The 26,814-nt window shown below is 41.0% G+C and overlaps 1 protein-coding gene across 2 annotated transcripts in view; it reads right to left on the minus strand.

The window, feature by feature from the left end:
- Window positions 1–26,814, minus strand: part of LOC148302109 (ankyrin repeat and KH domain-containing protein 1-like) — a 71,702-nt gene that overhangs the window by 8,601 nt on the left and 36,287 nt on the right. The window contains exons 24-40 of one of the 2 annotated variants that reach the window (XM_088272150.1): window positions 25,432–25,680; window positions 24,157–24,605; window positions 22,952–23,255; window positions 21,898–22,052; window positions 20,697–20,872; window positions 19,639–19,771; window positions 18,761–19,078; window positions 17,042–17,535; window positions 15,636–15,869; window positions 14,917–15,039; window positions 13,774–13,923; window positions 7,191–7,344; window positions 6,639–6,846; window positions 5,077–5,294; window positions 4,406–4,657; window positions 3,221–3,577; window positions 851–1,145 (exon numbers count right to left, since the gene is read on the minus strand). In XM_088272150.1, coding sequence (XP_088128276.1) covers window positions 851–1,145; window positions 3,221–3,577; window positions 4,406–4,657; window positions 5,077–5,294; window positions 6,639–6,846; window positions 7,191–7,344; window positions 13,774–13,923; window positions 14,917–15,039; window positions 15,636–15,869; window positions 17,042–17,535; window positions 18,761–19,078; window positions 19,639–19,771; window positions 20,697–20,872; window positions 21,898–22,052; window positions 22,952–23,255; window positions 24,157–24,605; window positions 25,432–25,680 — 4,269 coding nt within the window. Of the gene's footprint in view, window positions 1–850; window positions 1,146–3,220; window positions 3,578–4,405; window positions 4,658–5,076; window positions 5,295–6,638; window positions 6,847–7,190; window positions 7,345–13,773; window positions 13,924–14,916; window positions 15,040–15,635; window positions 15,870–17,041; window positions 17,536–18,748; window positions 19,079–19,638; window positions 19,772–20,696; window positions 20,873–21,897; window positions 22,053–22,951; window positions 23,256–24,156; window positions 24,606–25,431; window positions 25,681–26,814 lie in introns of both variants that reach the window. The other variant, XM_088272149.1, reaches the window with a different exon arrangement.

Raw genomic sequence — 26,814 nt, forward strand, 5'->3', positions numbered from 1 at the left:
CCCAGCAAAAGAGGCATATATTTAATGTAATATTTACCCGCTACAGGAGAGAAGGTGTTGTTTTTGCATTTTGAAGAAAAGGTATTGTTTAATTATTTTTTTAAATATACTAAATATTTTTCAAATGGAGGAAAAACCTTCAAGTTTTACCTAAAAAGATCTGTTGCATAGTAAAAAGTTCAATAAGTGTCTTGATATTTATTTTTAATACATTGTATTATATTTTTAAACTTTTAAAACGTTCTCCTGAAAAATCAAGTTTTTGATTTATGACGTTCTTGAAAGGAGTGAGCGATATGTGTGCGTTTCAGAAACATGTTGAGGTGGTATGCACAAATTCACATATTTGAATTTGTGCGTTTCAGAAATAAATTAATTATTTTTTTAAATATACTAAATATTTTTCAAATGGAGGAAAAACCTTCAAGTTTTACCTAAAAAGATCTGTTGCATAGTAAAAAGTTCAATAAGTGTCTTGATATTTATTTTTAATACATTGTACTATATTTTTAAACTTTAAAAATGTTCTCCTGAAAAATCAAGTTTTTTGATTTATGACGTTCTTGAAAGGAGTGAGCGATATGGTTAAGACCTTAACAAAGAGATTCTTATATAATATTCGTATAAAACATTGGATAATTCCTTCTTTTATTCTGCCTTTGAAATAAGGCTGGCCGGAATAGCCTGCACTGGTGCAGAAGGTAAGAATACCCTACCCGTAATTGAGTATCAATCAACCGAACGGGTGGAAATACCTTTCCCGCCCAAAGTGTGTGGCCTCAGAGCAAGAATAAGTCATAATGCATATATAAATAACATAAGAGGGGTCGTCTGAAGTGAATATAATTACCAGGAGGCAGGTCGGAGTACTGAGTGAGGTAGGCGGGCCCGGGGGGGCCGGGGGGGCCCGGAGGCCCGGGCGGGCTGCTGCTGTGGGAGGAGGTGCGCGAGGAGTGCGACACGGGGGAGCAGCCCGCCGTGCCCCGGTAGCCGGGGGCCTTGGACGCGTCCACCTGGATGGGCGGATTCGGGTTGGTGCTCTGGCTGTTCTCGGAGGAGACGTCGCCCGCATTCCCCCACATCATTCCGCGGGAGAAGTTCTTGAACAAGGAATATTCTAGCGTCGCACCGCCACCCAGATTAGGCTGGAAAGAATAAAACATTTTTTTTTAAATTATTTTCAATGCAGGTTTTCGCATATTTATTTTTTTACATGTAAAATTACTATCCGCCTCCATAGTGTAATGGTCAGCACGCTCGGCTACCATTCTGGAGGTCCCGGGTTCGATTCCCAGGGGGGGGTCAAATAAATATAAGTGATTTTTTCACTCTAATATTTATTCAATATCACCCTGGACTGGTACCTGAAGCGGAGGGGTGATCACCTTTCTTTCATATGTTAACGATCAAGATAACACTGTGTTTATATGCAGTGCCCTATGCACCATTGGGGTGCGGATAAGGGTTTGAAGAAAATGAAGAAGAAAATTATTAGGGCTACCTTAACCGCTATAATTGTACGATGTGAATGAAAAATTATGACTCTTCTTATCATTCATCATTCACTTTGTGTAGCACCACTTAAAAATACTACTTATGTACTGATGATGTACAGTACTTTACTACTGATGTTGGAATGGTTATTTGGTTTCGGAATAACCATTCTATCGCGGGGTCATATGAAGACTAATGTAGAAGTAGTGTTTTTATGCGGTATGATAAGGATAGTCTTATATGTATAACCATACCATAAAGTTAACAATTCTTTTTACAATAAAAATTAGGCTCTATTTTCTCAAATTTCATAAGTATATTCTGCCATCGAGTGAAAGCGTAAATATTAGATTTTTTTGCAAGCGAAGTTGCATACAACCCAGGATGGCAAAACGGTATGTGGTTGATAGCGCATTATAGTAATGAAATAGGCTAAAACATGTTTTCTAAGCAAGTTTCCAGTGCAATTGCACGGTCGGTAAAGTATTAGTACATCTGTATAAGTGTATCGGAAACTGGCAGGAATCGAACTCAACTTTAAGGAGACAGACAGATTTTTACATTTTAATTGCTTCAAGTTTGGTTCAGATTACTGACTGGAATGAATTACCTCTCCTTGTAAAAAATGCACTGTCTCTGATATGTTTTAAGAACGTCCGAGACATTACTATCTATCATTAGAATCCTAACTGTCCATAAAACTTTATCCCTTACTTTTTTCCTCTACCTCCTTCCCTAAACTCCCTTCTTCCTTTGCCTTCTTTATGATCATCAATTTGTAATTTTCAAAAATATTTAATATAATATATTCTTCAAACCCTCATTCGCACCAGATGGTGCATAGGGCACTGCATCATATAAATGCAGTGTTATTTTGATTGTTAATACATGAAGGAAAGGTGATCAGCCATCCGCTTCAGATACCAGTCCAGGGTAATATTGAATAAATATTAGAGAGAAAAAATCACTTGGTATATTTATTTGACCACCCTCCCTGGGAATCAAACCCGGGACCTCCGGCGCGGTAGCCAAGCGTGCTGACCATTACACCACGGAGGCGGACATATAATATTTAGTAGTTGCTAAATAAATACAGCATTAGTTGTTTTTTTTTTCTTCTCATTTATACTTTAGTGTTTTAGCACTATCTACTCTCTGATTGCAAACAGCTATATATGGCATCAAACATTTTGACCAGTATCACTAGTCTGTTTTTGATTGGTTGGAAGATATTAGCAATGAGCCCCCCATGTACATTTTTTTTTGTAACAAAGTTTTAATAAATAAATAAATTTATGTATTAATTTTAAATCAAACACAGATTTTTTGAGTCTACTAAGTTGTATTTTATTAACAAAAACAAAAACACATTTATTAACAAAAACACTTTCCCAGAAAATAAATATAAGGGTACATACCTACATCCCCCATTACCTACTGTTGTCTCCCATAAATTATTGCTGCACGTGTTAAAACTGTCACTTAGAATTGTATAGCTACATAAGGACCGTAGTCCATTTGATCTTCACATTCCTTTGATAATGCCCTAACAAGGCGAAACAATTGTCACATAAATTTTTTATGTGTTTTTGTTAATAAAATACAACTTAGTAGACTCAAAAAATCTGTGTTTGATTTTAAATTAATACATAAATTAAAATGGAGTTCTACAAATTACACGCCAAATCAATAAATAATACCTAAATTACTGAGTAATTAGTCTCACCTGGCTGGAGTACGGAGTGGAGGTGTTGATGGACAGCTGCGTGTTGTGGTGCATCAGCTGCTGCATCATCTGCTGCTCCTGCTGCGAAGGCAATTGCTGCTGTTGCTGCTGCTGCTGCTGCTGTTGCTGCTGCTGCTGCTGCTGTTGTTGCTGCTGCTGCTGCTGCTGCTGCTGCTGCTGCTGCTGCTGGTGGTGCGGCGGCGGCGGCAGGGGGTGCTGCGACGGCAGGAGCTGCGGAGGCGAGGGGGCGGCGCTGGCGCTGCTCGGGAGCGCCGGCACGGGGCTGAAGGAGGCCGAGGGCTCTGGGGCCGGAGGCGGAGGCAGCGGCGCGGACAGGGAGACGCTCACCGGACTCTGCTGTGGAAAATAGAGTCATTTTTATTGATATGCTATTTTTTTATTTATACATGGAGGCAGCGGCGCGGATAGGGAGACGCTCACCGGACTCTGCTGTGGAAAATAGAGTCATTTTTATTGATATGCTATTTTTTTATTTATACATATTATTTTTGCCCTCTATAAGGTTTTACACCAATTATTGAAGGAATCGTCTTAATGCCTATTTTTAAATGGTGTATATTTGGTGTATTTTGTAAATTATTTTGGACTGATTTGGCAATTCTGATATTTTTTTACACCTGTGGACCGCTGACGTCAGGATTTGATAGTTAAGACTGTAACAAAGAGGTTTATAATATTCATATGAAAACATTGTATAGTTCTTTCTTTTTTTCTGCCTTTGAAATAAGGCCGGCGCAAATGGTAAAAATACCCTACCTGTCCTTGACTATCAATCAACCGAACGGGTAGAAATACCTTTCCCGTCCAAAGTATGTTAACCCTTCACTGCATGACTTTTTTTGCATGACTGCATGACTGCATCGACAGTTCGTCTTCGAGAGACAAGTGAAGTTATTATTTTGGCGTTCACAGCGCGTCTCTTAGCGCGCTAAATTATGAACTATATACGTGAGTTATGAATGTATCTAATCAGTAACAACAAAGAATGGATGCTTATATTTTTAAAGAACGTTTTAACACTAACTTTTGGGTATGTAACAAATTTGATATATTAACACTGTGCAGTGAAGGGTTAAACCCACTCCCCAGAGAAAGTGGAACATCAATTTTTGTACTCCTGGAAAGATCAAAACTAAACAGTTCTGTTAAAATGAATAAACATACCGAGTGGTTTTGCACCGGGGCGGCGGGCTTCCTCTCCTCGAGTGAGGGGGGCGGGGGGGCTATGGGGGCGGACGCGGGCGCGGGGGCGGGCAGGGCCGCCGGCAGGGGTGCGGGGGCGGGGGCGGGGGCTGCGGGCGCGGGGGGCGGCGCAGCGGGCGGCGCGGTCGGCACGCTCGGAGGGCTGTTGCTGGAGGAGTTGCTACTGGCGCTGGTGTTGGCGCCGCCGCTACTACTGACGCTGGTGCTCACCCACTGGAAACATCAAACGTAGGTAAAGAATGATTTTCGGAGGCGAATGTAGTTGGAAAAATAAGCAGAAGACCGAGAGAAACATGGCATGATCAGGCATGTCAAATACTTGAAAGCGGCCGGGTCAGGAGTCAAAATCATCCTCAGGCATGTATTAGGAGATGCATGAAGTCCGACTCTTTGGTGTAATGGTTAGCGTGTTTAGTTACCGTGCTGGAAGTCCCAGGTTCGATTCCCAGTGAAGGGTAAAAAATAAATATTTGTGATTTTACTCTCCATATTAATTCGATTTCACCCTAAACTGGTCCCTGAAGCGCAGGAGTGATCGCTTTCGCGTCATATAAGTAATAATCAAAATACAATGCAGTGACCTATTCACCATCAGGTGCAGACGAGGGTTTGAAGAAAAAGGTATCACTAACCGTGGATTGCTGTTTAGAAGAGCGGGTGTTAGCGGTTGGCTCCGTGGACGCGGAGAGCTTGGCCGCGAAGGTGCCCCCTTGCTGCTGCTGCTGCTGCTGCTGGCGCCCGGAAGCCATGATAGCCGAGGTGTAAGACATGGTGGTCTTGGTGGACTGGGGAGTCGGCTGGCTGGCCGGAGGGGGACCCGTGCTTGCGCTGGCCGTGGCCCGCTTCTCTGCTAATTATTGAAATAGTGATTATTACAAAAATAGGCATTTAAGTATTGGATAAACATTATATTTAACCTTTCAGGGAGTATGGACGTAAATGAACATCGGTGCAAATTTTCCTCAAAGGAGTATCGACGTTAATCAAGTCCATCTGTCGGTTGGTATGATGTAACTTGTATAGCATTGACATCTGTGGATATTTGTATGTAGTTTTATCATGACATAAAACCTAGATTTTGTGAGTTTTTCTTAATAATTTCTATCTTCCCAATACAAATTTTGTGAAAAAAAATCATGTAAAAAGAACCCACTCTCCAGAGGAATTCGGATATCAATTATTGTACTTCCGGAAAGGTTAAAATAAAACCACTGAAAGCTGCTAGATTTAACATTTTTCAAGATAAAATTAAACATATTTATTTTTATTATATACTAAAGAAAAAATATTATTAGGGTAGCATTACTGAATTCAATACTTCTAGATGAAAAAGAGCGCAGTTACAACATTTTTTATTTAAATTTTACTTGGTAATTTTCAACCGATTTACGGTGTTCGAAAATAATGCGGAATGCAACACCGTGTTTATAGTATCACAAATTTTATTTGAAAAATCAAATTTGTGACAATTGTTTCGCCATGTTAGGGTATTATCAAACTACTGAAAGTAGTTTAAATGTAGTTAGAAAAAGAAGCAGAGGAAGACGGAGGACAACTTGGCATGATCAAGTAAGTCAAATTCTTGAGAGCAAGAGGTCAAGAGTCGAAATAATCGGCAGGTGTGTATGAGGAGATGCATGAATGTAGAAGAGGCAATGAAAGTTTTCAAAAACAGAGTAGTGTCTCGTTCTATTACCTCTGCCTAACCCCTGCGGAGCAGCGGCTTGATGGTTAGTTTAGTTTTTTAGTTTTTAGTTTTGAAAATACTAATAATGTGTTTGTTTGTATGATCGATAATTATGAAATTATCCGGAACATAGGTCTGTATGTTCCCGATAGTTACCTAAGACAGCGTCGACATAGATCGTTTCACATTCCTATACACAGGACCAACCTGCCGATGGTTATGCCTGTAGGAAGAGCTACCGCTTTGTTGAACAACATCTCATTGGATATTGGTCTGTTCCATGTGTCTGAAGGAGTTTTCCAAAGTTCGATTCTTCTACACCTTTAGCAATAGTAATCTTGCTTATTTTCTATTTTTGTTAATGTATACGATTTAAATTTAAGTTTGTAATGTGTATATTATCTATAAATAAAATAAATTTAATTGAATTGAAAAAAAACAAGAATGAAAAAAAGAAAAATGTCAATGTGGAGGTTCGCGTGCTTATTGCGTCCAATTGTGCTGTACCTTGCGACATGAGCCGGGGCGCCGTGGCGGCGCGCGCGGCGTGGTGCGGCAGCGGGAAGTGCTGTGGCTGCTGCAGCGGCGCGGCGGCCTTGGCGGGCGCGGCGGGCGGCGGCGGGTTGGCGGCGGGCGCCTTGCCCGCGCCGGCTCCCGCCAGCGTCAGCAGCCCGGGCACCTTGCCGCCCGCACCGGGCTTCGTCTTGGCGCTCACCTGGTACAACCGTTCAGTCTAGTTAAAATTTATTTATTTCATTGTATACATAATTACAATTACAAATAAAAATATACAGTGGAACCTCTTAAAACGAGCACCTCTCATAATGAGTCTCATCTCTCAAAAAATAATAAAGTACCGCTAGATCACACTGTGCAATGGTTAGAAATAGTGAGAGTGAGATGATCTTTAGAAAAAAACTAAAAGCATATTTGTTTGCTAAATTATTTCCACCATCGTCTTTTTCCCAATTCATTCACAGTGAAGCGCCCTTGAGGTAGTATTTTACGAAAATGGCGCTATTTAAATTATCTAAATTTATTATTATTTTTATTACTTACAGAGAGCTGGTGTGTTTTATCCCACACGGAGGAGGGCGCGGCGGGAACAACGGGTTTGGAGGTGCGAGGCAACATCTGCATGATGTCCACATCCGGGTCCCGGATCATGGTGGCGATGAGAAGGTGGGCTTGTCTCATCGCTTCCGCTGAGCCCCTAGCCAAACACAATTCGCATATAAATATAAAATGTGTTTCATCCATAATAGCTTCCAAAATAATGTTCTCAATATTATTCATATTTAAAGCATTTCTTGAATGTTTTTCGCAGATACTTGGTATGTTTTTGAGTATTTCAATATTTTAGAATTTAGTACATAAACCCTAATGATGACAAGGTTCTTGTCGAAATCAGTTGGATAAAGTGTACCAATAAAAACTGGTTAAAACAAAGTTTTTTTATTTTGTAAAGTTGAATATTTAAAGCATTTACTTTGTGGTTAGTAATTTTTACTTTTATATTTTTTTACAAAAATGTTAGCTATATCAGTATATAACCAGTGTGCATATCAGATATCGGCTCTTAGTGCATGTTTGTTCTGCAATCCCTAGTAGTAAGGATAGGGAATGTAAATGTGAAAATTGTATCCAAAATGCCTACTTACTGTTTGCGGGAAACGCTTAAAAGCGTCTTTTACATACTATTGTTACAGAACGAGAGACGCTTATAAGCGTTTTATTTGCTTACTTTTGTCCGCCTCCGTAGTTTAATGGTCAGCACGCTCAGCTACCGTTCTGAGGGTCCCGGGTTCGATTCCCAGGGAAGGGGGTCAAATAAATATAAGTGATTTTTTCACTCTACAATTTATTCAATATTACTGATACCTGAAGCAGAGGGCTGAACACCTTTCCTTCATGAGTCAACGATCAAGATAACACTACGTTTATATGATACAGTGCCCTATGCACCATTGGAGTAAGGCGCGAGAGATGCAAAAACATTGTACAGATCGGAATTGGGTTTGCGGTTACTTGTGATCAGTATATGACTTTAATTAGTACATTAATTAGGGTCGAATTGATAAAAAAACAATGTGTTAAGAGTTAATGGAGGCAAACAAAAAAGGGCCACCCCATCGTAATATCCATCTAAAATTCAAAGGCATTTTTTTAAAGAAAAGTCCCTGAAATACAATCAAATGATCTGGGATTGTGGTCGTGCGGTGAATGTCGCCGAAGTTAGAGTATCTGGGTTCGACTCCACTCTAAGTCTACTTTGGCCTTCAACAAAACATGAAATTAAAATATTTGTACTAAAAAAAAAAAAAAAAAAAAAAAAAAAAAAAAAAAAAAAAAAAATGGTTACATGGTCCTAAATATCGGAGTTTTACCTACCATTAAAACTCTTATTATGTTTCTATTGATTTCTGGAGTCCATCATGAGAGAAGCGTTCATTTTCTTTTCCGTTATCGCGGTTTCTACTGTCTATTCCTGGGTCAGTGTCCTACTCTATGGTCGCTTTGTCCGTTTCCGCTGATTTGGTATCCGGTCATCCATGGATTTGGGTTGTTCATAAAGCTCATGATGCACCAGGTAGGTCTTACCTGGACTCCAGAAATCAATAGAAACATAATAAGAGTTTTAATGGTAGGTAAAACTCCGATATTATGTGTTCTGAATTGATTTCTGGAGTCCATCATGAGAGATCTGTCTGTTATCTCCTGGTGACCGGGTGATGCCTTTATTTGATGTTAACTGGTTGAAACAGGCTTGCTAGAGAGGAGTCTTTTGAGACGGTGTGATTAAGCAACTCTCTTTGGTAATATTTCCTGAAGGTATTTTCACTTTTCCAATTTCCTCTCTCTAAGATATTATCAATTGGGTAGTTTTCTAACCAATTGAGGGATGCGACCGCTGAGCGTGTACTGCCGGGGGTAGCTTCCACTCCTGCCATTTTCAGCGTGCTCTTTACCCATCCTCCTATTATGGTTCTTGTAGCCGCTTTTACGGGGCCCCTCGTACTTATAAATAGGTTATTAAGGTTATCCACTTCCGACCTTCGATCCTTGGACAATTCTACTAGTTTTCTTGTCCAAAAGACTGGGTTTATATTAAGCTCCGGTGATTCTAAAAGTTTCCAGCTGGATTGCTGGTGTAACCGGGTGTCAGTCTTTGATCCAAAAGACGGATGTAATATAATAGAAGTGCCTTCATCCTGCAGGTTTCCATCCGAGATGTTTAGTAACGTCAGGTCGTGTACTCTTCGTCCTGACGAGAGCAGCAATAGTGTTGCCACTCTACACGATATCTCGTATAAGGAGTTTAGTTTAGGGCTATTTTTACAGAGCCAATCTTTAACAATCTGTGGATTCCAGATTGGAGATTTTGGGAGAGTAGGCTTTGCCATGGCTATTGCTTTAAGGGTATGTTTTACCAAAAAATTAGAGCTGAGACTTTCCTCAGCTGTTGGGTTACAGAATGTTGCTATCGCTGACTTATGTACTAGTATAGTATTGTATGACAATTTCTCTTCGATAAACAACTGCGCCAGGTATCTGGCCACCTGGTTTGCAGACGGTTTGTTAGGATGGAAATTGTTATTTGATGCCCAGCGGCACCATCTATCCCAAGCTGGCTTGTAGGTATTTAGCGTCGAAGCTCGCCACCCTGATAGAAGCAAATTCTTTTCCTCAGGATTCCATCTACTCAAAACGCCGTCCCACCCCCAATTTTCCAAACTTCTATTTCCAGTTCTTGGATTTTTGGGCGGAGGTTTGCCGGTGGATGTGTCGATTAGTACCGATTCCAGGTTTGCTATTTTGAGTGGTGGCGCTAATGATCGGCGTATTAGGTCTGGTCGCCAGAACGCCCTCGGCCACCTTGGGACTGCGAGAAGGTATGTTCCGGTCGCCTTGTTCAGGTGTGCTAGGATTCTTGGTATTAAATTTGGCGGAGGAAATATCCAGGCCAGATTGAAGTCCCAACATTGACTGAAAGCGTTTTGAAAGATTGCGCACGAGTCCGTGCAATCTCTTGACACGTATGTCGAAGTCACGTGTGCCGTTACGGAAGCAAATAGGTCTATATCGGGTTGCCCGAAGAGATTGAAAATCGGTTGGGTTGCTGCCGGTAAAAGGTGCCACTCCGGAGATGTTTTTCCCCGAGATAGGTGATCCGCGTCTCCGTTGTATTTTCCGGGAAGAAACTGAGCTGTCAACGAGATATCCCACTTGTCTGCAAGGATCAGGAGGTCTTGGGTCAGATTTAAAAGTGTTAAGGATCTGGTGCCCCCTTCCTTGGAGATATACGCAACCACTGATTTGTTGTCCGATTGCACTAAGACTTCTGAACCGGAGAGGTTGTGAGCTGAGTGTTGAAGGGTTGCAAGCACTGCGAACAACTCTTTTCGGTTTGAATGCCACTTTTTCTGTTGGACGGTCCACTGACCTGATAAGGTTAAATCGTCTAAAGTTGCTCCCCAAGCCAGGTCTGAGGCATCTGTTGTCAGGAAATGACTGAACATTTCCTTGTGAATGGTGCTTGACGAGTTCAAGTTCTCTAACCACCATTCCACCTCCTGCAAGCACTCCTCGGTCATTGGAACTAATCTTCTGGGTGGAAGTTGCTTCAGCGGTTTGCTCGCTATCTGCAATTGTCGGCAGTGCAGCCGTCCTCTTCTCACCACGAAGTTGGCAAAGTTTAACCTTCCCAGGAGACTTTCCGCTTGCTTTCGTGACCATCGGCGAGAAGACAGTATCGCTCGAAGTGATTGGTGGAATGCCGCACACTTCCGTTCTGACAGGGACTTGCGATTGTTGCGCATGTCCCATACGACCCCCAGGTATTCGCACTTTTGTGTTGGGGAGAGCACTGACTTTTGGAAATTTACATTCCATCCCAGATATTGTAGAGTGTTTACTGCTAGCCGCGTTTGTCGGCCTAGATCTTCCTTGGATTGGCTCGCAAGGAGGAAGTCGTCGAGATACACGATTGTCCGTATACCTTTCTGACGCAGTAACTCGGCTACCCAATTTGTAAGGGTCGCGAACATTCTGGGAGCAGATGAAAGGCCAAAGGGCAGACTTGTCATCTGAAGCAAGTTTCCTCGGTAGACCAAGCGCAAGAATCTCCGATGCTTTGATGCGATCGGGAGATGGTAGTATGCTTGTGAGAGGTCTATCTTTGTCAACCAATCGTTTGGTTGCAAAAATTCCGGAACCTTGCAGTGGCTTATGAGTTTGAATGGAGCAGGGTTTAAAAACAGGTTTAGGGACTTCAAGTTGAAGATTACCCGTGAGGAGCCGTCCGATTTTGGTGTTAGGAACATTTTTGATAAGAAGCTGGGAGTGAGATCCGCGGCTTCCAGAACACCGCTCTCGGTGAGTTCCTTTATTTGGGAGTCCATCTCGGCAGAAGGGGGTGTGCTGAAGTGATTTAAAGTATTCTTGTGTGGCATTATCAAAGGAGGTTTTGACACAAATGGTATTCGTGTCCCCCTTATCATTTTTAGCATAAATGCTGGTGCTCCCAGTGTCGCCCATGCTGCCTGGAATAACTTTAAGCATCCCCCGCGAAATGGATTCCTTCTGGCGTCAATTTCGAGTGTGCCTTCCTCTAAACTTTCCTTTTGAACTACCAGAAGTAGACTTGTCTCCCCCTTTTTTCTTGGTGGAAAATTTGCTGGGGCCAGCTTCTCCTCTGGGAGGACCGTTATTTTTGTTAGCGAGAGGCCTTCGCTGTTCACGAAAAAACTGGTTATCTGGCTTTTTTCTGGTAGGAACCTGGGGTCTTGATAAAGGATGGGTTGTTGCAGGTTTTATCGTAAGCTTGTCAGAGGTACCTACCCTAGAGAGGAAGGCCGTCAGATTCCCCTTTTCAAAGAGATATTCTGAGCAAGGAGGGATTTTGCAAAGTCCCTCTCTGACATGCTCGTCTCTGACTTCCCCGAGGATGGATTTTCTGCGGAATTGTACCGCCTCTGTGCGCCTGCCACATACCATCTGAAGAATATCTTCGGAAACCTTCTGGTATGCGGAGTCAGGAGCAAACAAAACTTTTACTTTATCGAATACGTTTCTTTTATTAAGAATTGTGTTCTTATCAGCGGCCCAATTGACCAGTTCTTGGAGCCCTGATTGAAACTCCTCTTTTTGTATGAGGAGGGCATGAGATAGAGCGGCGAAAGACCTTTCCAGCGAAGCCTGGGCAGGGGAGCTGACATCGCAGCGTCTGAGCTCGTCGTTGACTTTCAATTCAACAAACGATGGCTCTGCCAGAAATTTCTTCTGGACATCAGCATATCGCACGCCTGCCCAGTTTTCACTACCAAAGTGTTGCAGCTTTTCTAAGGCTCGAATCCTGATGGGATTTGCTGTTGGATGGATAGGTTCCTTGACTACTGTGCTGGGTTCCTGGAAATCCAGCTGCAGCTCTTCTTGGATATCCTGAGGATCCTCGTGTTCCTCTAGTCCAGGAGGCTGCTGTAGAAAACCGTCGTCGTCTTCTTGCGATCCCGAGTCTACGGGAGAAGTGTCGCCTGGCGCCGCGACCTTAGCCCCGGTTTGACTTTGGAACACGGCGTCAGTCAAAAGTCCTATCTGCTGAACTAGATAGTCTATCCGTGGGTCCATTAACACTTTAAGGCGCTTTTGCTGACGCGGTTCAGGAGACTCTGAATCTGACGATAAAACGGATGGATCGCAGGATCTTTTTCGAGATTCACTGCGCTGAGAAGGCCCAGCTACCGGCGATAATGGCGAAACATTTTCTGTATCACTCATTTTCTATAAAGATCGGTGTTTTCGGACAGATGTGAAAATTTATATGAAATTAGGCACAAAGCATAAAGTTCTATAAAAATTTAATTAACTATCCGTCGCCCTTGAAAATCTTGACTCGCACGATGTTTGTAAACAACAAACACGTGTTTCAAGATGGCGTCGTTTTGTTTATAAAATATTCGAAATGAAAAGTTTTTTCGGTAAATGCGCGACAATGCCGTTTGGATTGAAGCGAAAGTTTATAATACGAGCACTTCTTTAGTTTTGTTTTTATAGAAGACGAGACACTTAATAATAATAAGATTCACACACTTCTCACGGTGTTTGTAAACAATTACCGCGCACTCAAAATGGCGGCGGCGTCTCGCAATCAAAATAAACACGATAATTATCCGTTATACACAAGAACTTGACGTTTTAATGACGTAAATTAAAAGAACTAAATATGTTTTCAAAGTTTATAACACTATCTACGATATACTGCCCAGGAATGAATACGATTTTTTCGAATTGATCGGACAAAATCAACGAACGTCGTTACACGATGGGAAAATGACGCTTTATGAACAACCCAAATCCATGGATGACCGGATACCAAATCAGCGGAAACGGACAAAGCGACCATAGAGTAGGACACTGACCCAGGAATAGACAGTAGAAACCGCGATAACGGAAAAGAAAATGAACGCTTCTCTCATGATGGACTCCAGAAATCAATTCAGAACACATAATGAGATTTATTATCATAATGCAGCCTGCACGTAATTACATGCGGTCTATGCCTGACTTGATGTAAAGAGAATGCTTTGGGGTGAAATTGTGTGTGGATGCTGTAGTGGACAGAGTAGGGAAAGTTGTAGCTCACTTGAGGGTGATGGTTCTCTCCCCCTGGCCCTTGCTCTGCTTCTCCACCTCGATGTGCGCCCCCGTGGCGGCCCGGATGGCGTTGATGTTGCTGCCAGCTCGCCCGATCACCCGGGAGATGGCGTGGAGCGGCACCGACACTTTCTTACACCTGTACAAACCAAAACGCATCTCTCAATATCGCATTGAACAAATACGCACAAGGATTTCAGAGATAATATCGTGTTGAATGATTCGTATGCCGATTCGGATTCCAAAAGTTGGCAAGTCTTATAAAAGTATTATACTCATTAGTCCCCCTTTATGTATATTCAGTTCTACTTCCTGCAGCAATGGTGATGTTATTTTCATCACATTGTTTTCTTTAACAAGGATAATGACTAAAGCAGGGGTTCTTAACCTGGGTTCTATCGAACCCCAGGGGTTTCCCCCCCCCCCCCCCCCCGGTGAGTCGGTCTCTCGGGTTCGGCAGAGATCAAAACACACACCCGACTTATAATAAACCCATATCCGCTCCCTAGGTGGGGCATATGGAATCCATAAACTGTCTACAGGCTTTTCTGTCGGCTGCCAGCTCCCTTGCATCCTCCCAAGTCAGATCCGTGTCCCCAAGTTCTGACGAGAACTGCCGGCGAATTGTCAGCAGTGGTCGTCCTGGGCGGCGCGAACCTGATGCCTTGTAAGAGAGGCAAGCTTGATTAAGGCTCTCAGGAGGCATGCGGAGTACATGGCCAAGCCAACTGAATCGCCTTTTCTTGACGACAGTTGTGACCAAGATTTGCTGCGTCCTACGCCTTATCTCTTCATTCCTCACAAAGTCAAACCACCGCACGCCTAAAATTCTTCGCAGACAACTATTCTCAAAGCTTAGTACACGGCTGCTCTGGGCCCTTGTAAGGTGCCATGTTTCACAGCCGTATAAGAGAACAGGCGCAATGCAGGCATTGTATAGGCGGCATTTGGTCTTCACCGAATATAAATCGCACCAGACTTATTGTACGATATTTTGAAAAATGATAAGACGTAGTTGAGAAAGAAGCTGTTTACTTGGAAACTGTTCAGCGTTATAATTAAGTTATAAGATATATAGTGATTTTGTAACATAGTTATTAAGCAAAATTAATTATATCAACAATTTAGTTACCCTGGATCAACCGAAGAGACTTGCACGCTGGATTTGCGAACAACCTCCTTCCAGCCTTCTTCTCTTTTACCGCTTTGCTTAGGACTTTGAACTTTCGCTGTGTTTACTATGTCATTCTCATAGCTAAAAAGAAAAAAATATATGAAGGAAAATAAGAAGTAAAAGCTAGTCATAAAAACATAGAAAAACAGATAATTTTGTAATGAAAATACAAAATGCTAGATACTGCGAGATATATGTTGGCTGAAAGAGTTACGGTCGGTAATAAAATATGACTTTTTTTACAACATTTTGAGTGTGTCTAAATACTTCTTCACAAATCTGGATTATCTGATCAAATAATAAGCAAAATTGAAAATGATACATTCAAGCGTTTCTCAAGTATGTGAATAAAATCCAGGATTTGGACCTCATATACAGATGAAAGAGTCTCTGCTTAATAAAAGCATTCCTCATCCCACCATAGATGGTTATAGTAAATACTGTGTTACGAGTTTAATCAATATATCTAGAAGTCTCAAGAATTTAAGTAGTGTGGTGTCAATCACGGGTAGAATTGGTGAATGTTACATGTGTAAATCACTTAAACAAGCCCATGACGGTCGTAAACCCTGTAAATTCACAGACTTGCATATTCTTTCTTCTTCATCTATGTTGAGATGGCAAAAAAGAATGTAAAACATATTACTGTCAGTAAATGGGTATTACAGGGTACATACCGGTATGCGACAACGTTTTGAATCTTCTTTCCTTTGGAGTTAGGAGATGTAAATAGGTTTTCATTTCCAGTTGCTTCAAAGTCTTCTCTATCGGCCGGATGTCCACTGGATTCAAAGTCTTCTCTATCGGCCGTATGTCCACTCGATTCGAGGAAACTTTTGAAGAGGACACCGACGGGAACGGGACGAACGGGACCTTTGATTCTGGATTTCAGTAGATCATCGTCTTCTTTCCTACAAAATAAACAAGATGGGCTATGAAAAACAAGGAACTCACACTGGTATTCGGCAATGTGAAGGGAGTAACGGATGAAGAAATGGGAGATTGGGATGCAATGCACAAGGCGAGGAAAAAGAATTCTTCACTCGAACCTAAACTGAGTGCTGGTCAAAATAGCGTGGCCAAATTTTTTTTTTTTAATTCTGTTCTCCTGGGGACATTCAAATTCAAATTCTCTAGTGAATTTGACATTTAGAATTCAGGATTGTTTACATTGTACCAATTATATGATGTAAATTCAAGATTAGTTTACTTTATTTATTATTATTGCCAGATAAATTAAATATGATAATCACAACACTATTATTGCTACTATTATTATTAAAATCATTAAAGATATAAGCGAGATATGAAGAATCAAACCATGTGCAGTGAAACCCCTAAAAGGATGTAGGATTTTAAGAATAAAAAATAAGTAAAAAACAGAAAAACTTATTTAGGTCTATCTGAGGCATTTGAGACGTGATGCTGACCATGAAAAGCTAAGCTAATTTCTGCCAAGAAATGACACTATTGAGTTTTGCGCTATGTCAAACAAAAAATGTAGTAATCTTTATAAATTTAAAGAACTTTGTTTTAACCATTTTTTTATTGTTACACTTTATCCAACCGGTTTCGACAAGAACCTTCAGGGTTTATTTATGCACTAAATTCTATAACATTGAAATACTCATAATTAATTACCCTTCCCTTGCCAAATACTTCCACGCACTCCGTACACCATATGAAAATATGATTTAAAAAATATGATTTAAAAATATGATAAAAACTCCTAAATGTTGATTTTATTGTGCATTGCGTAGCGAAAATGTCAATTCCAAATGACAACTACAAATGGAATAATACGGTTGGATAAAGTGTACCAATAAAAAAGTGGTTAAAACAAAGTTGTTTAATTTTATAAAGCTTATAAAATGTGCCACAAAATATCTGCAAAAAACATTCAAGAAAAAATGTAGTAATTAAAAAAAACTTTGTTTATATTAAAATATAAATTTAAAATGTTTTTAAATCACTATAAATAGTGTTTTTAAAACAAAGTTATATTTTAAAATGGAAGATCACAAAGTTATTGCTTCAAATATAAATTATAAAAAATGTAGTAAATGGCAGGTGTCCAACTTACTTCTGCGTCCAAGTGAGCGGCATGTCGGCAGTCTTGGCGGGCTTGTCCTTGGGCAGCTTGGCGGCGTAGTCGTTGGGCGCGGCGTAGGCGACGGGGGCGACGTTCTCCTTCTCCTGCTTGGCGCTCTTAGGCCCCTCGCCGGCGCCGAGGTAGCCCGCCTTGTCCGCCTTGACGAGCTTGCCGGGCGCCGCCTTGGCGTCTGCGTGCTTGCCGTTGGTGTTGCCGGGCGTGGGCGACGCGGCCTTCTTCTTCTTCTTGCTCTTGGTCTTGTCCTGGGCCTTGACGTCGCTCGAGGAGCAGGAGCCCTGCGAGTTGGCGTCGATGCCCGAGTCACCCTCCTCCTTGTCGTGCGCGGCGGGGGAGGGCGAGGGGTTGGCCCCCTTCTGCCCGACCCGACTGACCACCTCCTCCCTGTCACTATCTTCTTCCTCCGCCTCGTTCTTCTCATTATATTCGTTGGCTTCATTTTCCTCGTGGAATTTGCGTTTCTCCTCCTGGAAACCAAAAATTTCACATTATAAAAAAGTACACAACCAACAATGTCTAATTCGACAGACGACAGGCGCCGTGGCGTAGTTGGGTAGACGCTCGACTGCGAAACTGCCATCGCGGGTTCGATTCCCGCCAAGTGTGAAAGAAATTCAAGAAAGATTTATTTTCAATTGGTCTGGGTGTTTGTGATGTATTTTTCACATTTACCTTCCCTATCCTTACTATCCTACCTGCAGACAAGCCTCTGATAGAGGCTTTGCGGGTTATTCCTTTTTTTTTAAATGTATTCGGAGTAAATATGTGGCCTATATCAAATAAACTATACTGAAACAAATTTCATACGTTGTTGTACAACTACAACATTCATTTCTAGAATTACGGTCACAATTTCTAAAATGATAATGTTAAACGCATTGAAACAAAAATTTATTTATTTTATTTTGATTGTAAATAAAAATAACATCTTCTCACTGTGTGACTGCCACAAAAATAAATTAATAAAATTATTTGTTAATCTATTCAAATGGTATCTCTTTTTACTATAACCTTATTTTGTATTCTGCAGAAAGCGCGAGTGACCTCCAATGTAAAGAAAGAGTCCATTAATGCAAAAGACTTGACACTGGCAGAAACATCCCCTCGCTTTGTTACTGCCAAATAAATAATCTATTCCAAAAGTATCTCTTTCTACTCTGATATGCATATTTTGTATTCTGCAGAAAGAGTCTGTCAATGCAAACACATTGTTGTTTGCATTATTATTATAATTATTTTCTTAACTAACTAACTAACTAACCATCACGCCGCTTCGCCGCAGGGGTAGGCAGAGAGAATAGAACGCCACACCACTCTGTCCTTGCAAACATTCTTCGCCTCTTCCACGTTCATGGATCTCGTCATACATACCCGCCGATTGTTTCTAACCTGGCCACTTTCAAGTATTTGGCATACTTGATCGTGCCAAGTTTTTCTCGGCCTTCCTCTGCTCCTTTATCCAATTACATTCGCCTCATAAATTTGTTTTACCGTTCTTTCCTCACTCATTCGTTCTACATGTCCAAACCATCTCAACACACCTTTCTTTGTACATAGAAACATCCCCTCACTGTGTGACTACCAAATAAATAAAATTATTGGTTAATGTATTCAAATGGCATCACTTTTTGGTCTGCTATGCGTATTTTGTAATTGGTAGTAATAGTGGGTCATACATACATTGCTGTTTACCTTCTTCTCGAGCTTCTTCTTCTTCTTGCGCTCGCGGCGGCGCGCGGCAGCGAGGCGCTTGGTCTCCTCGCGCGAGCGCTCCTGGTCCAGCTCCTCCAGCAGGATGGAGGCGTTCTTGTTGGCGCGCGCGGCCTGCGTCTCCTTGGCGGCGCGGATGGCGCGCACGCACTCGTGGCACTTCTCCAGCAGGTCCTTGTCCGACAGCGTGCAGATGTAGCGCGTCATCTCCTGGTCCGACGGGAATTGCGTCACCACGCCCACCATCCACTTCACCGTCTTCACGTGCCCCTTGCGGAACGCCGCCATCAGGCAAGATACCTAACCAAATATTACATCCTTATTTCTCCTCTGGATTAATACGCCGGGCGTATACTTCTTGTGGATGTTTCAAACTGCATCAGCAGTTACCTCAAAGCCATTGCAAGTGCATATCGCTCACTCCTTTCAAGAACGTCATAAATCAAAAATTGACAATTTTCAGTTGTGCATGTTTTCGGAATGCCCAGAAAATGTACTATATCCCAGCAAAAGAGGCATATTTTTAACTTAATATTTACCCACTACAGGGCAGAAAATGTTGTTTTTGCATTTTGAAGAAAAGGTATTGTTTAATTATTTTTTTTAATAAACTAAATATTTTTCAAATGCAGAAAAAACATTAAGGTTTTACCTAAAAAGATCTGTTGCACAGTAAAAACTTCAATAAGTGGCTTGATATTTATTTTGAATACATATGTTATATTTTTAAACTTTAAAAACGTTCTCCTGAAAAATCAAGGTTTTTGATTTATGACGTTCTTATAAGGAGTGAGCAATATGTATAAAAAAAATATTAAAATGCACGCTAATAGCATATAAACATTGTCAGTAATCAGTACCTTTCTATTGTCTTGAGAGTCGATGTCCGCTCCCGCATTATAAAGCATTTCTACCACACTGAGATGCCCGCCGTTGGCGGCCAACCACAGGGGAGAATTTCCTTTTTTATTTTTTACTTCAACCGCCGCGCCCCTGCAAACACAAAGCATAAGTCACCAAAGGTAGATATATTTATATAAACTTTTTTTTCCTTTTGTCTCAATCCTGCAGATTGGTCTGCAGCAACAAATGACATCTTCTTCAACACTCCGGTTTATTTTGCTAAACCCTCATCAGCTCCTCATATGTTGAACAGCCCATGTCCTCGTACAAGTCGCAAAGATATTCGCAGTGTGAGTGTCCTCTGGCGCTTGTTCCCTATCATCATTCTCTCTATTATGAGGTGCAGGAAACCATGCTGTCTCAAAATGTGACTGATCCATTTGGCGTGTCTATTCGGGATAGTCGCGAGTAGGTGCTTTCTTCGATTATTCGTAGTACCTTGTCGTTTGAGATGCGGTCTCTCTTTCCTCTCTTCCCTTAGCCTTCTTCTATAGGTCCACATCTCGAACGCATTCAGCCTATCCTTATCTCTTTCAGATTGTTCTTCCCAAGAAAGAACACTTTCCATTCCTCGCCATAACACATCATTCTTCAGTAATTCCTTTTCTGTCCAAGCGGCCAGGCTATGGAATGAATTACCTCTCCTTGTAAAAAATGCACCTTCTCTAATAACTTTTCTATTTATCATTAGAATCTAACTGTCCATCAAACCTCCTCCCTTAGTTTTTCCCTCTACCTCCTTCAGTAAACTCCCTTTTTCCATTGCCTTCCTTATTATCATCAATTTGTAATTTATGTTTTTTAAAGTACTATCTACCCTCTGATTGCAAACAGCTATATATGGTTTCAAACATTTTGATCAATATCACTAGCCTGTTTTTGGTTAATTGGAAGATATTGCTTTTTAGCAATAAGCCCGCCAATGTACTTATTTCTTTTCTGTACATACAGTTTAAATAAATGAAAGAGCACCATTACAAATTATAATCATATAAACATTGGCATTATAAATTACCTTTGCAAGAGGAGTTCGACGAATCTCGAATGGCCTTTGTCTGCGGCGATGGTGAGGGCAGTGTCCCGGGAGGAAGGCACCGGCGTGGCGTTCACGTCGGCCCCCTTCTCCATGAGGACTCTGCCCACTTCTACGTAGCCCCCGGACGCTGCCTCCATGAGGGGCGTAAGTCCAGTCTGGTGGAAATTAAACAATCTGTGAGCTCGGGTAAAGATAACATAGTTGACATTATTTATAGATTTAGCGTTTAATTTGTAGAACTCCATTTCAATTTATGTATTAAATGTTGGATCAAACACTAATTTTTTGAGTCTACTGAGTTGTATTTTATTGTTTCACATTCGTTTGAAAATGCCCCAACTAGGCGAAACAATTGTCACACTATTTATCATTAACAATTGTCAAAAATCACAAAATAGATTTTTATGTGTTTATTTAAACAATAAAATACAACTTAGTAGACTCAAAAAAATCAGTGTTTAATTTAACACTTAATACATAAATATTTAACATTTGTTGTTTTCGTTTTAGATGTGAGTTGCATTTATTATTATCATTATTATTTTTTTAATAAAAAATAAATATTGGTGTTATTTTATTTGTTATTTACAAAAATACTTCATTTTCATACTATTTCTGTGAGCCTATGAGGCTCAATATTAAAAATAGATATCAAATTGTTGTAGAGTGTATGCGAACCGAGAAACTCTGACTCGAGAGTCCACGACACTAACCACAGGACCAGAACTCGACACTATTATTTACCTTGCTTATTATGTACAAGGTTTATAGGATCATTAAGTGGATATTTGTTTCTTCTAACAAAAAAAGATGTTTTATTTTAATCTGTGTTGGGAACAGGAGGGATTTTCTAGTGTGGGCCAGTCGGGAACTTCTCAGCAACATACCTTTACAACATTTTGGCTTCTTTCATCTCACCATAGATGTCTCTAGTGAAATTCTAGTGATTCAAGCACTATGTTTCGAAATTGAACAATATATATATATATATATATATATATATATATATATATATATATATATATATATAGAAATTCAACGAATTTGAGTAGTGTGGTTGTCAATCATGGGTAGAATTGGTGAATGTTACATGTGTGTTAACCAGCTTATGATTGTTGTAAGCCCCGTAAATTCCCAGACTTCTTCAACTATATTGAGATGTCAAAAAATAAAAGTTTACCTTGGCTCGGTGCTCCACATTGGCCTTCCTGTCCAGCAGCAAGCTGACCACTTCGTGTCTGCCTTGGAAGCAGGCTAACGTCAGGGCCGTATTTCGGTTAGTCTCTATTTGGGCGTTGATGTCAGAGCCCATGTCTAATAGGAGTCTCACGGCGGCTGAAAAATTAACGGCACAATAAGAAATAAAAACAAAAATATAATGAGTTTAAACCTTTCGGGGAAAATGGACGTAAATGAATGTCAGTGCGAATTTTCCTCAAAGAAGTATCGACGTTAATGAACGTCGAAGTCTGTCTGTCAGTTGGTATGACGTAACTTGTATACCAATTACATCTGTGGATATTTGTATGTAATTTTGTCATAAAATAAAAGCTAGAGATGGTAAGTTTTATTTTTTGGATTATTTTCACATAATTTCTATCTTCATATTATGTAGATTAAGTGCAAAAATAAATTTTTCATGTAACAAGCATCCACTCTCCAGAGAAAGTAGGACATCAATTGTGGAAGTCGTCACCAAAACATTACATATCCATTATAAATGATTCTAAGTAATCAGGAATTGTAGCTTGTAAAATTGTTACGTTTTGGTGCAATTTGCTGATTTCATTTTGGTTTAACATAGGATTGGTCACGTTTTGTCGCAACTTTAATTAACCCTTCGCTGCATTGTGTATCAAATTTGTAACATAGCCAAAAGCTAGTGTTAAAACATATATCAATATCTCATAAGGATAACCATTGCATGTTGTTGCAAATTTGATACATAAGTATTTTCTTGAAAAGTTAGTTCCGTGTTAAAAGTTTTTCATTATTTTTTTATTAATTTTTTCTCTGATGTTTAAAGTAAGAAATTTTTTTTTTTTTTAAATAAAAAAGTCATGCAATGAAGGGTTAAGATTTTGATAGAATACAGTAAGCAGAACAGATTTGCATCAAAAGGATTTTTTTGCGCAATATTGGATATGTAATTTTTTGGTGAGAACCTCCACAATTGTTGTACTACCGGAAAGGTTAAATTAAATCTGGATAGATGTTAGCACAGAGTGACTCACTGGTGTGTCCGTTCATGGCGGCGAGCATGAGCGGGGAGATGCCGAGCTTGCTGCCGGTGCGCGAGTTGATCTCGGCCTGGTGGTTGAGCAGCAGGCGGATGATGTTGACGTAGCCGCCGCTGGCCGCCAGCGAGAGCGGCGTGTAGTCCGACACGTTGCGGTGCTCCTTGTTGGCGCCGCGGTTCAGCACCAGCTCCACCACCTCGTAGCGCCCGCCCGAGCAGGCCAGCGACAGCGGCGTGTCCTTGGTGCGCTCCGACTGCGCCTCCATGTCCGCGCCGTGGTTCAGCAGGATGTCCACCACCTGCCACACATCCATATTGCATATTTCTATTCTGAATATCCACCACCTGACCAGTCACAAATCCATATTGCATATTTCCATCGTTAGGAAAATAGTACACGCTTCCATAAGTTTTTTTTTTATTATTTAAAAAAAATACTTCAATTTCATACTATTTTGTGAACCTAAGAAGCTCATTATTAGAAATAGGTACCGTAGAACAGGGCTACTTGAACTTTGATGTGTTACTTGAGCCCGGTACAAAAAAGAGATTCAAATCTGTATTTGGTCTACAATAATGAATGTATCGTGACAATAAGTGTCACCTGTCAGGGAAACAATGAATCATGTCGATACATTCATTATTGTAGACCAAATACAGATCTAAATATTTTTTTTGTACTGGGCTCAAGTAACACATCAAAGTTCAAGTAGCCCCGTTCTACGGTATCAAATCGTGGTAGAATGGGTTCGAACCGAGAAGCTCTGATTCGAGAATCAGCAACACTAACCACGGGACCATAACCCGAGACAAGAAGTGCATATACAAGCCATGGGAATTTGTACAAATTCCTTGACGAAACATGAACATAAACATGGAACCAAGTCATCCAAAATGAATGAGCATATATATCCAGAATCCCGGCATAGTAATGAGTATATTGGAGAATCTCGACATAGAAATGAGTATATTTGGAATCCTGGCATAGGAATGAGTGTATTTGGAATCCTGGCATAATAAAATTAGTTATTATTTTACTTCTTACGATTTGGTATATTTTTTTTTTGTAAAATTTATATAATAAAAAAAAAACAGATCTTTGGTACAACTTCATCAGCAGAATCTCACTGCCAGACAAGTAAAATGAAAAGTGAAACGAGTAGAGCGATAACATTTGATAATCATTAACGAGTACGGTACCTTATCGTGACCCGCCGTTGCGGCCAAGATGAGAGGAGTGAATCCCTTCTTATCCCGGTGTTCGATATCCGCCCCCCGGGAGAGCAGCAAGTCCACCAGCTCATCGTGCCCGCCGGCGCACGCCAGCGTCAGTGCTGTATCGTGGTTGGAGTCTGTCTCGCTATCCACGTCCATGCACGACGACGGCGGCTGCTGCTGCTGCTGCTGTTGCTGCTGGTTCTGCTGTTGCTGCTGAACCTGTTGCTGATGTTGGATTTGCTGCTGCTGCTGCTGCGGTTGTTGCTGTTGCTGTTGCTGATGCTGCTGCTGATGTGATTGCTGCAACTGCTGTTGTTGCTGCTGCTGCTGCTGCTGGTGTTGAGGATGTTGTGGGTGTTGCTGTTGCTGCTGAGGATGCGGTTGACTGGTCCCCGTTGGTACGTATGGCTGATTGCTCATGTATTGTTGAGCTGGAAAAAATCACATATTTTAATTAATGTTTACTCTTTTTTCGAGACGAACAAATAACAAGAGATGACCTACTTTTGGAAAACGAAGGGTACCATCATGGATAAGCATGATTTTTGCTTGTCTACAGAAAGTTGCTTGCAATCAACCTGCGAATGAGGGAGTGCAGAAACCAAAGGTAGCAATTTCATAGAAGATCAAAAGGATCTTGTGCAAATTTCAAGCCTCACCACCACCATGGTGTCCAGAACTCTGGTTGAAGATGATTCACTCTCCGATATTCAATAATCTTTTAACCAGTAATACTGCTCCATAATTTGTAAAATGCTCGACATATGACATCTTTGCCAAATGCTTGCTGAATAATGTATGTCATTAAGTGCAATGCAGAATTAAAATGAAAAATTGGCACTTTTTATCGAACAATTCATGTATCCTCATAAAGGTGTCCCCATCTCACCCATAAAGGTGCCCCCATCTCACCCATAAAGGTGCCCCATATCACCCATAAAGGTACTTCATATTAGTTTTTAAAAAAGAAATAGGTAAGATACTTTCTAAAGAAAGATTTAATTAGCTACAAACTGTATATATATAAATTTCATATAATACTCAAGACAGATTTTTAAGATTCTCTTCAAATTTATAAAAGTCACAAATATCGGCAATTTTACTGATCATTTTCATTTGCAAAATCCGTTTATGGAAAAACAAGTTTAGTGTAAATTTGGTACTGGTGCAGTTACCAAATGTTTCCAGTTCCAGTGAGTTCTCCGCTTCCAACATGAAATACATGAACAGGAATCTCATATCCGTGTGTGCACTTACTCTGCATGATGTGGTGGTGCAGCGGCGGCAGGTCGTGCGGCTTGTCCAGCGCCAGGTCGCACAGGGCGGGCTCCTCGCGCAACCGCTTGTGCACGGAGACGGGGTGCAGCTGGTGGCGCGGCAGGGCCAGGAAGTCGCCCAGCTCCAGCGCGCCGCACTCCGGCCCGTCCAGCGCCTCCAGCGGCCCGATGGCCTCCAGCGCCTCCTCCAGGCTCGTGCCCTCCAGCTTCTGCTCCGCGGCCGCCACCGCTAAAACACAGGCTCATTGCAATCATTCCAAACAATACAAGCACTGCCAGCTCACCAATTTAAGTTTTACTTGGGAAATACCACTGTTTCTTAAATTGTTTGTGTTCATTTCACGTGTTTCGATGCATTCCGCATCATTTTTAATTTTTTAAGAGGACGACCGAAAAAGACTTGGCATGATCAGATCAATCAGAACCTTAAATCTGGGGGTGTCAAAAGTCTGCGTAATCGGAGGGCATGTATGACTAGATGTATGGATGTGAAGGAGGCGAGTGTATGTCAGGACAGAAGAGTGTGGCGTTCCATCCTCTCTGCCTACCCCTACGGTGAAATGGCGTGATGGTAGTAATAGTAGTAACTAACTAACCATCATGCCACTTCTCCGCAGGGGTAAGCAGAGAGAACAGAATGCCATACCACTCTGTCAAACATTATTTGCTTCTTTGCAAATATTCTTCGCCTCTTTCACGTTCATGCATCTCCTCATACATGCTCGCCGATTGTTTCTACTCCTAACTTGACCGCTTTCAAGTATTTGACATACCTGACCGCGCCAAGTTTTCTCGATCACCGTCTGCTCCTTTTTCCAACCACATTTAACTGACAAATTTGTTATACCGTTCTTTCCTTATTCATTCCACATGTCCAAATCATCTTAACACACCTTCCTCAATTTTATTGATAATGCTTATCTCATCTTTGCATTCGTTCTTTATTTTATCTTTTGAATATCTAACATACATCATTTTGCTACACATTCATGTGAAAAATCACATTTCGACTGCATTCAGTCTGCTTTCACCCTTCTTTTGCTAACTCCATGCTTCACTTCCATACATTAGGGTTGGAACTACCATATTAGAAAATAATGCAGGATGTTAGAAACGCATGTCACAATAGATTTTAAGAAATAGTGGTATTTACTAAGTAAAACTTAAATTAAAAATGGATAAACATTACCACAAAGTGGCTACCGAATCAATTAATGAAATCATCAATTTCAACTAAAGGCGCGGAGCCAAAGTAAAGAAGAGGTAAAAATATTTCAAGTTTAATTTATAAATAACCAAAAGGAAAGTTATGAAATTGCAATGTATCACTCAATTTTGGGTACTTTGCCAATAAATAAAAAAG

Source organism: Brachycentrus maculatus, unplaced genomic scaffold, assembly GCF_059751285.1.
Source record: "Brachycentrus maculatus isolate JH-2025_06_01 unplaced genomic scaffold, ASM5975128v1 h1tg000477l, whole genome shotgun sequence".
Taxonomy (NCBI): Eukaryota; Metazoa; Arthropoda; class Insecta; order Trichoptera; family Brachycentridae; genus Brachycentrus; species Brachycentrus maculatus.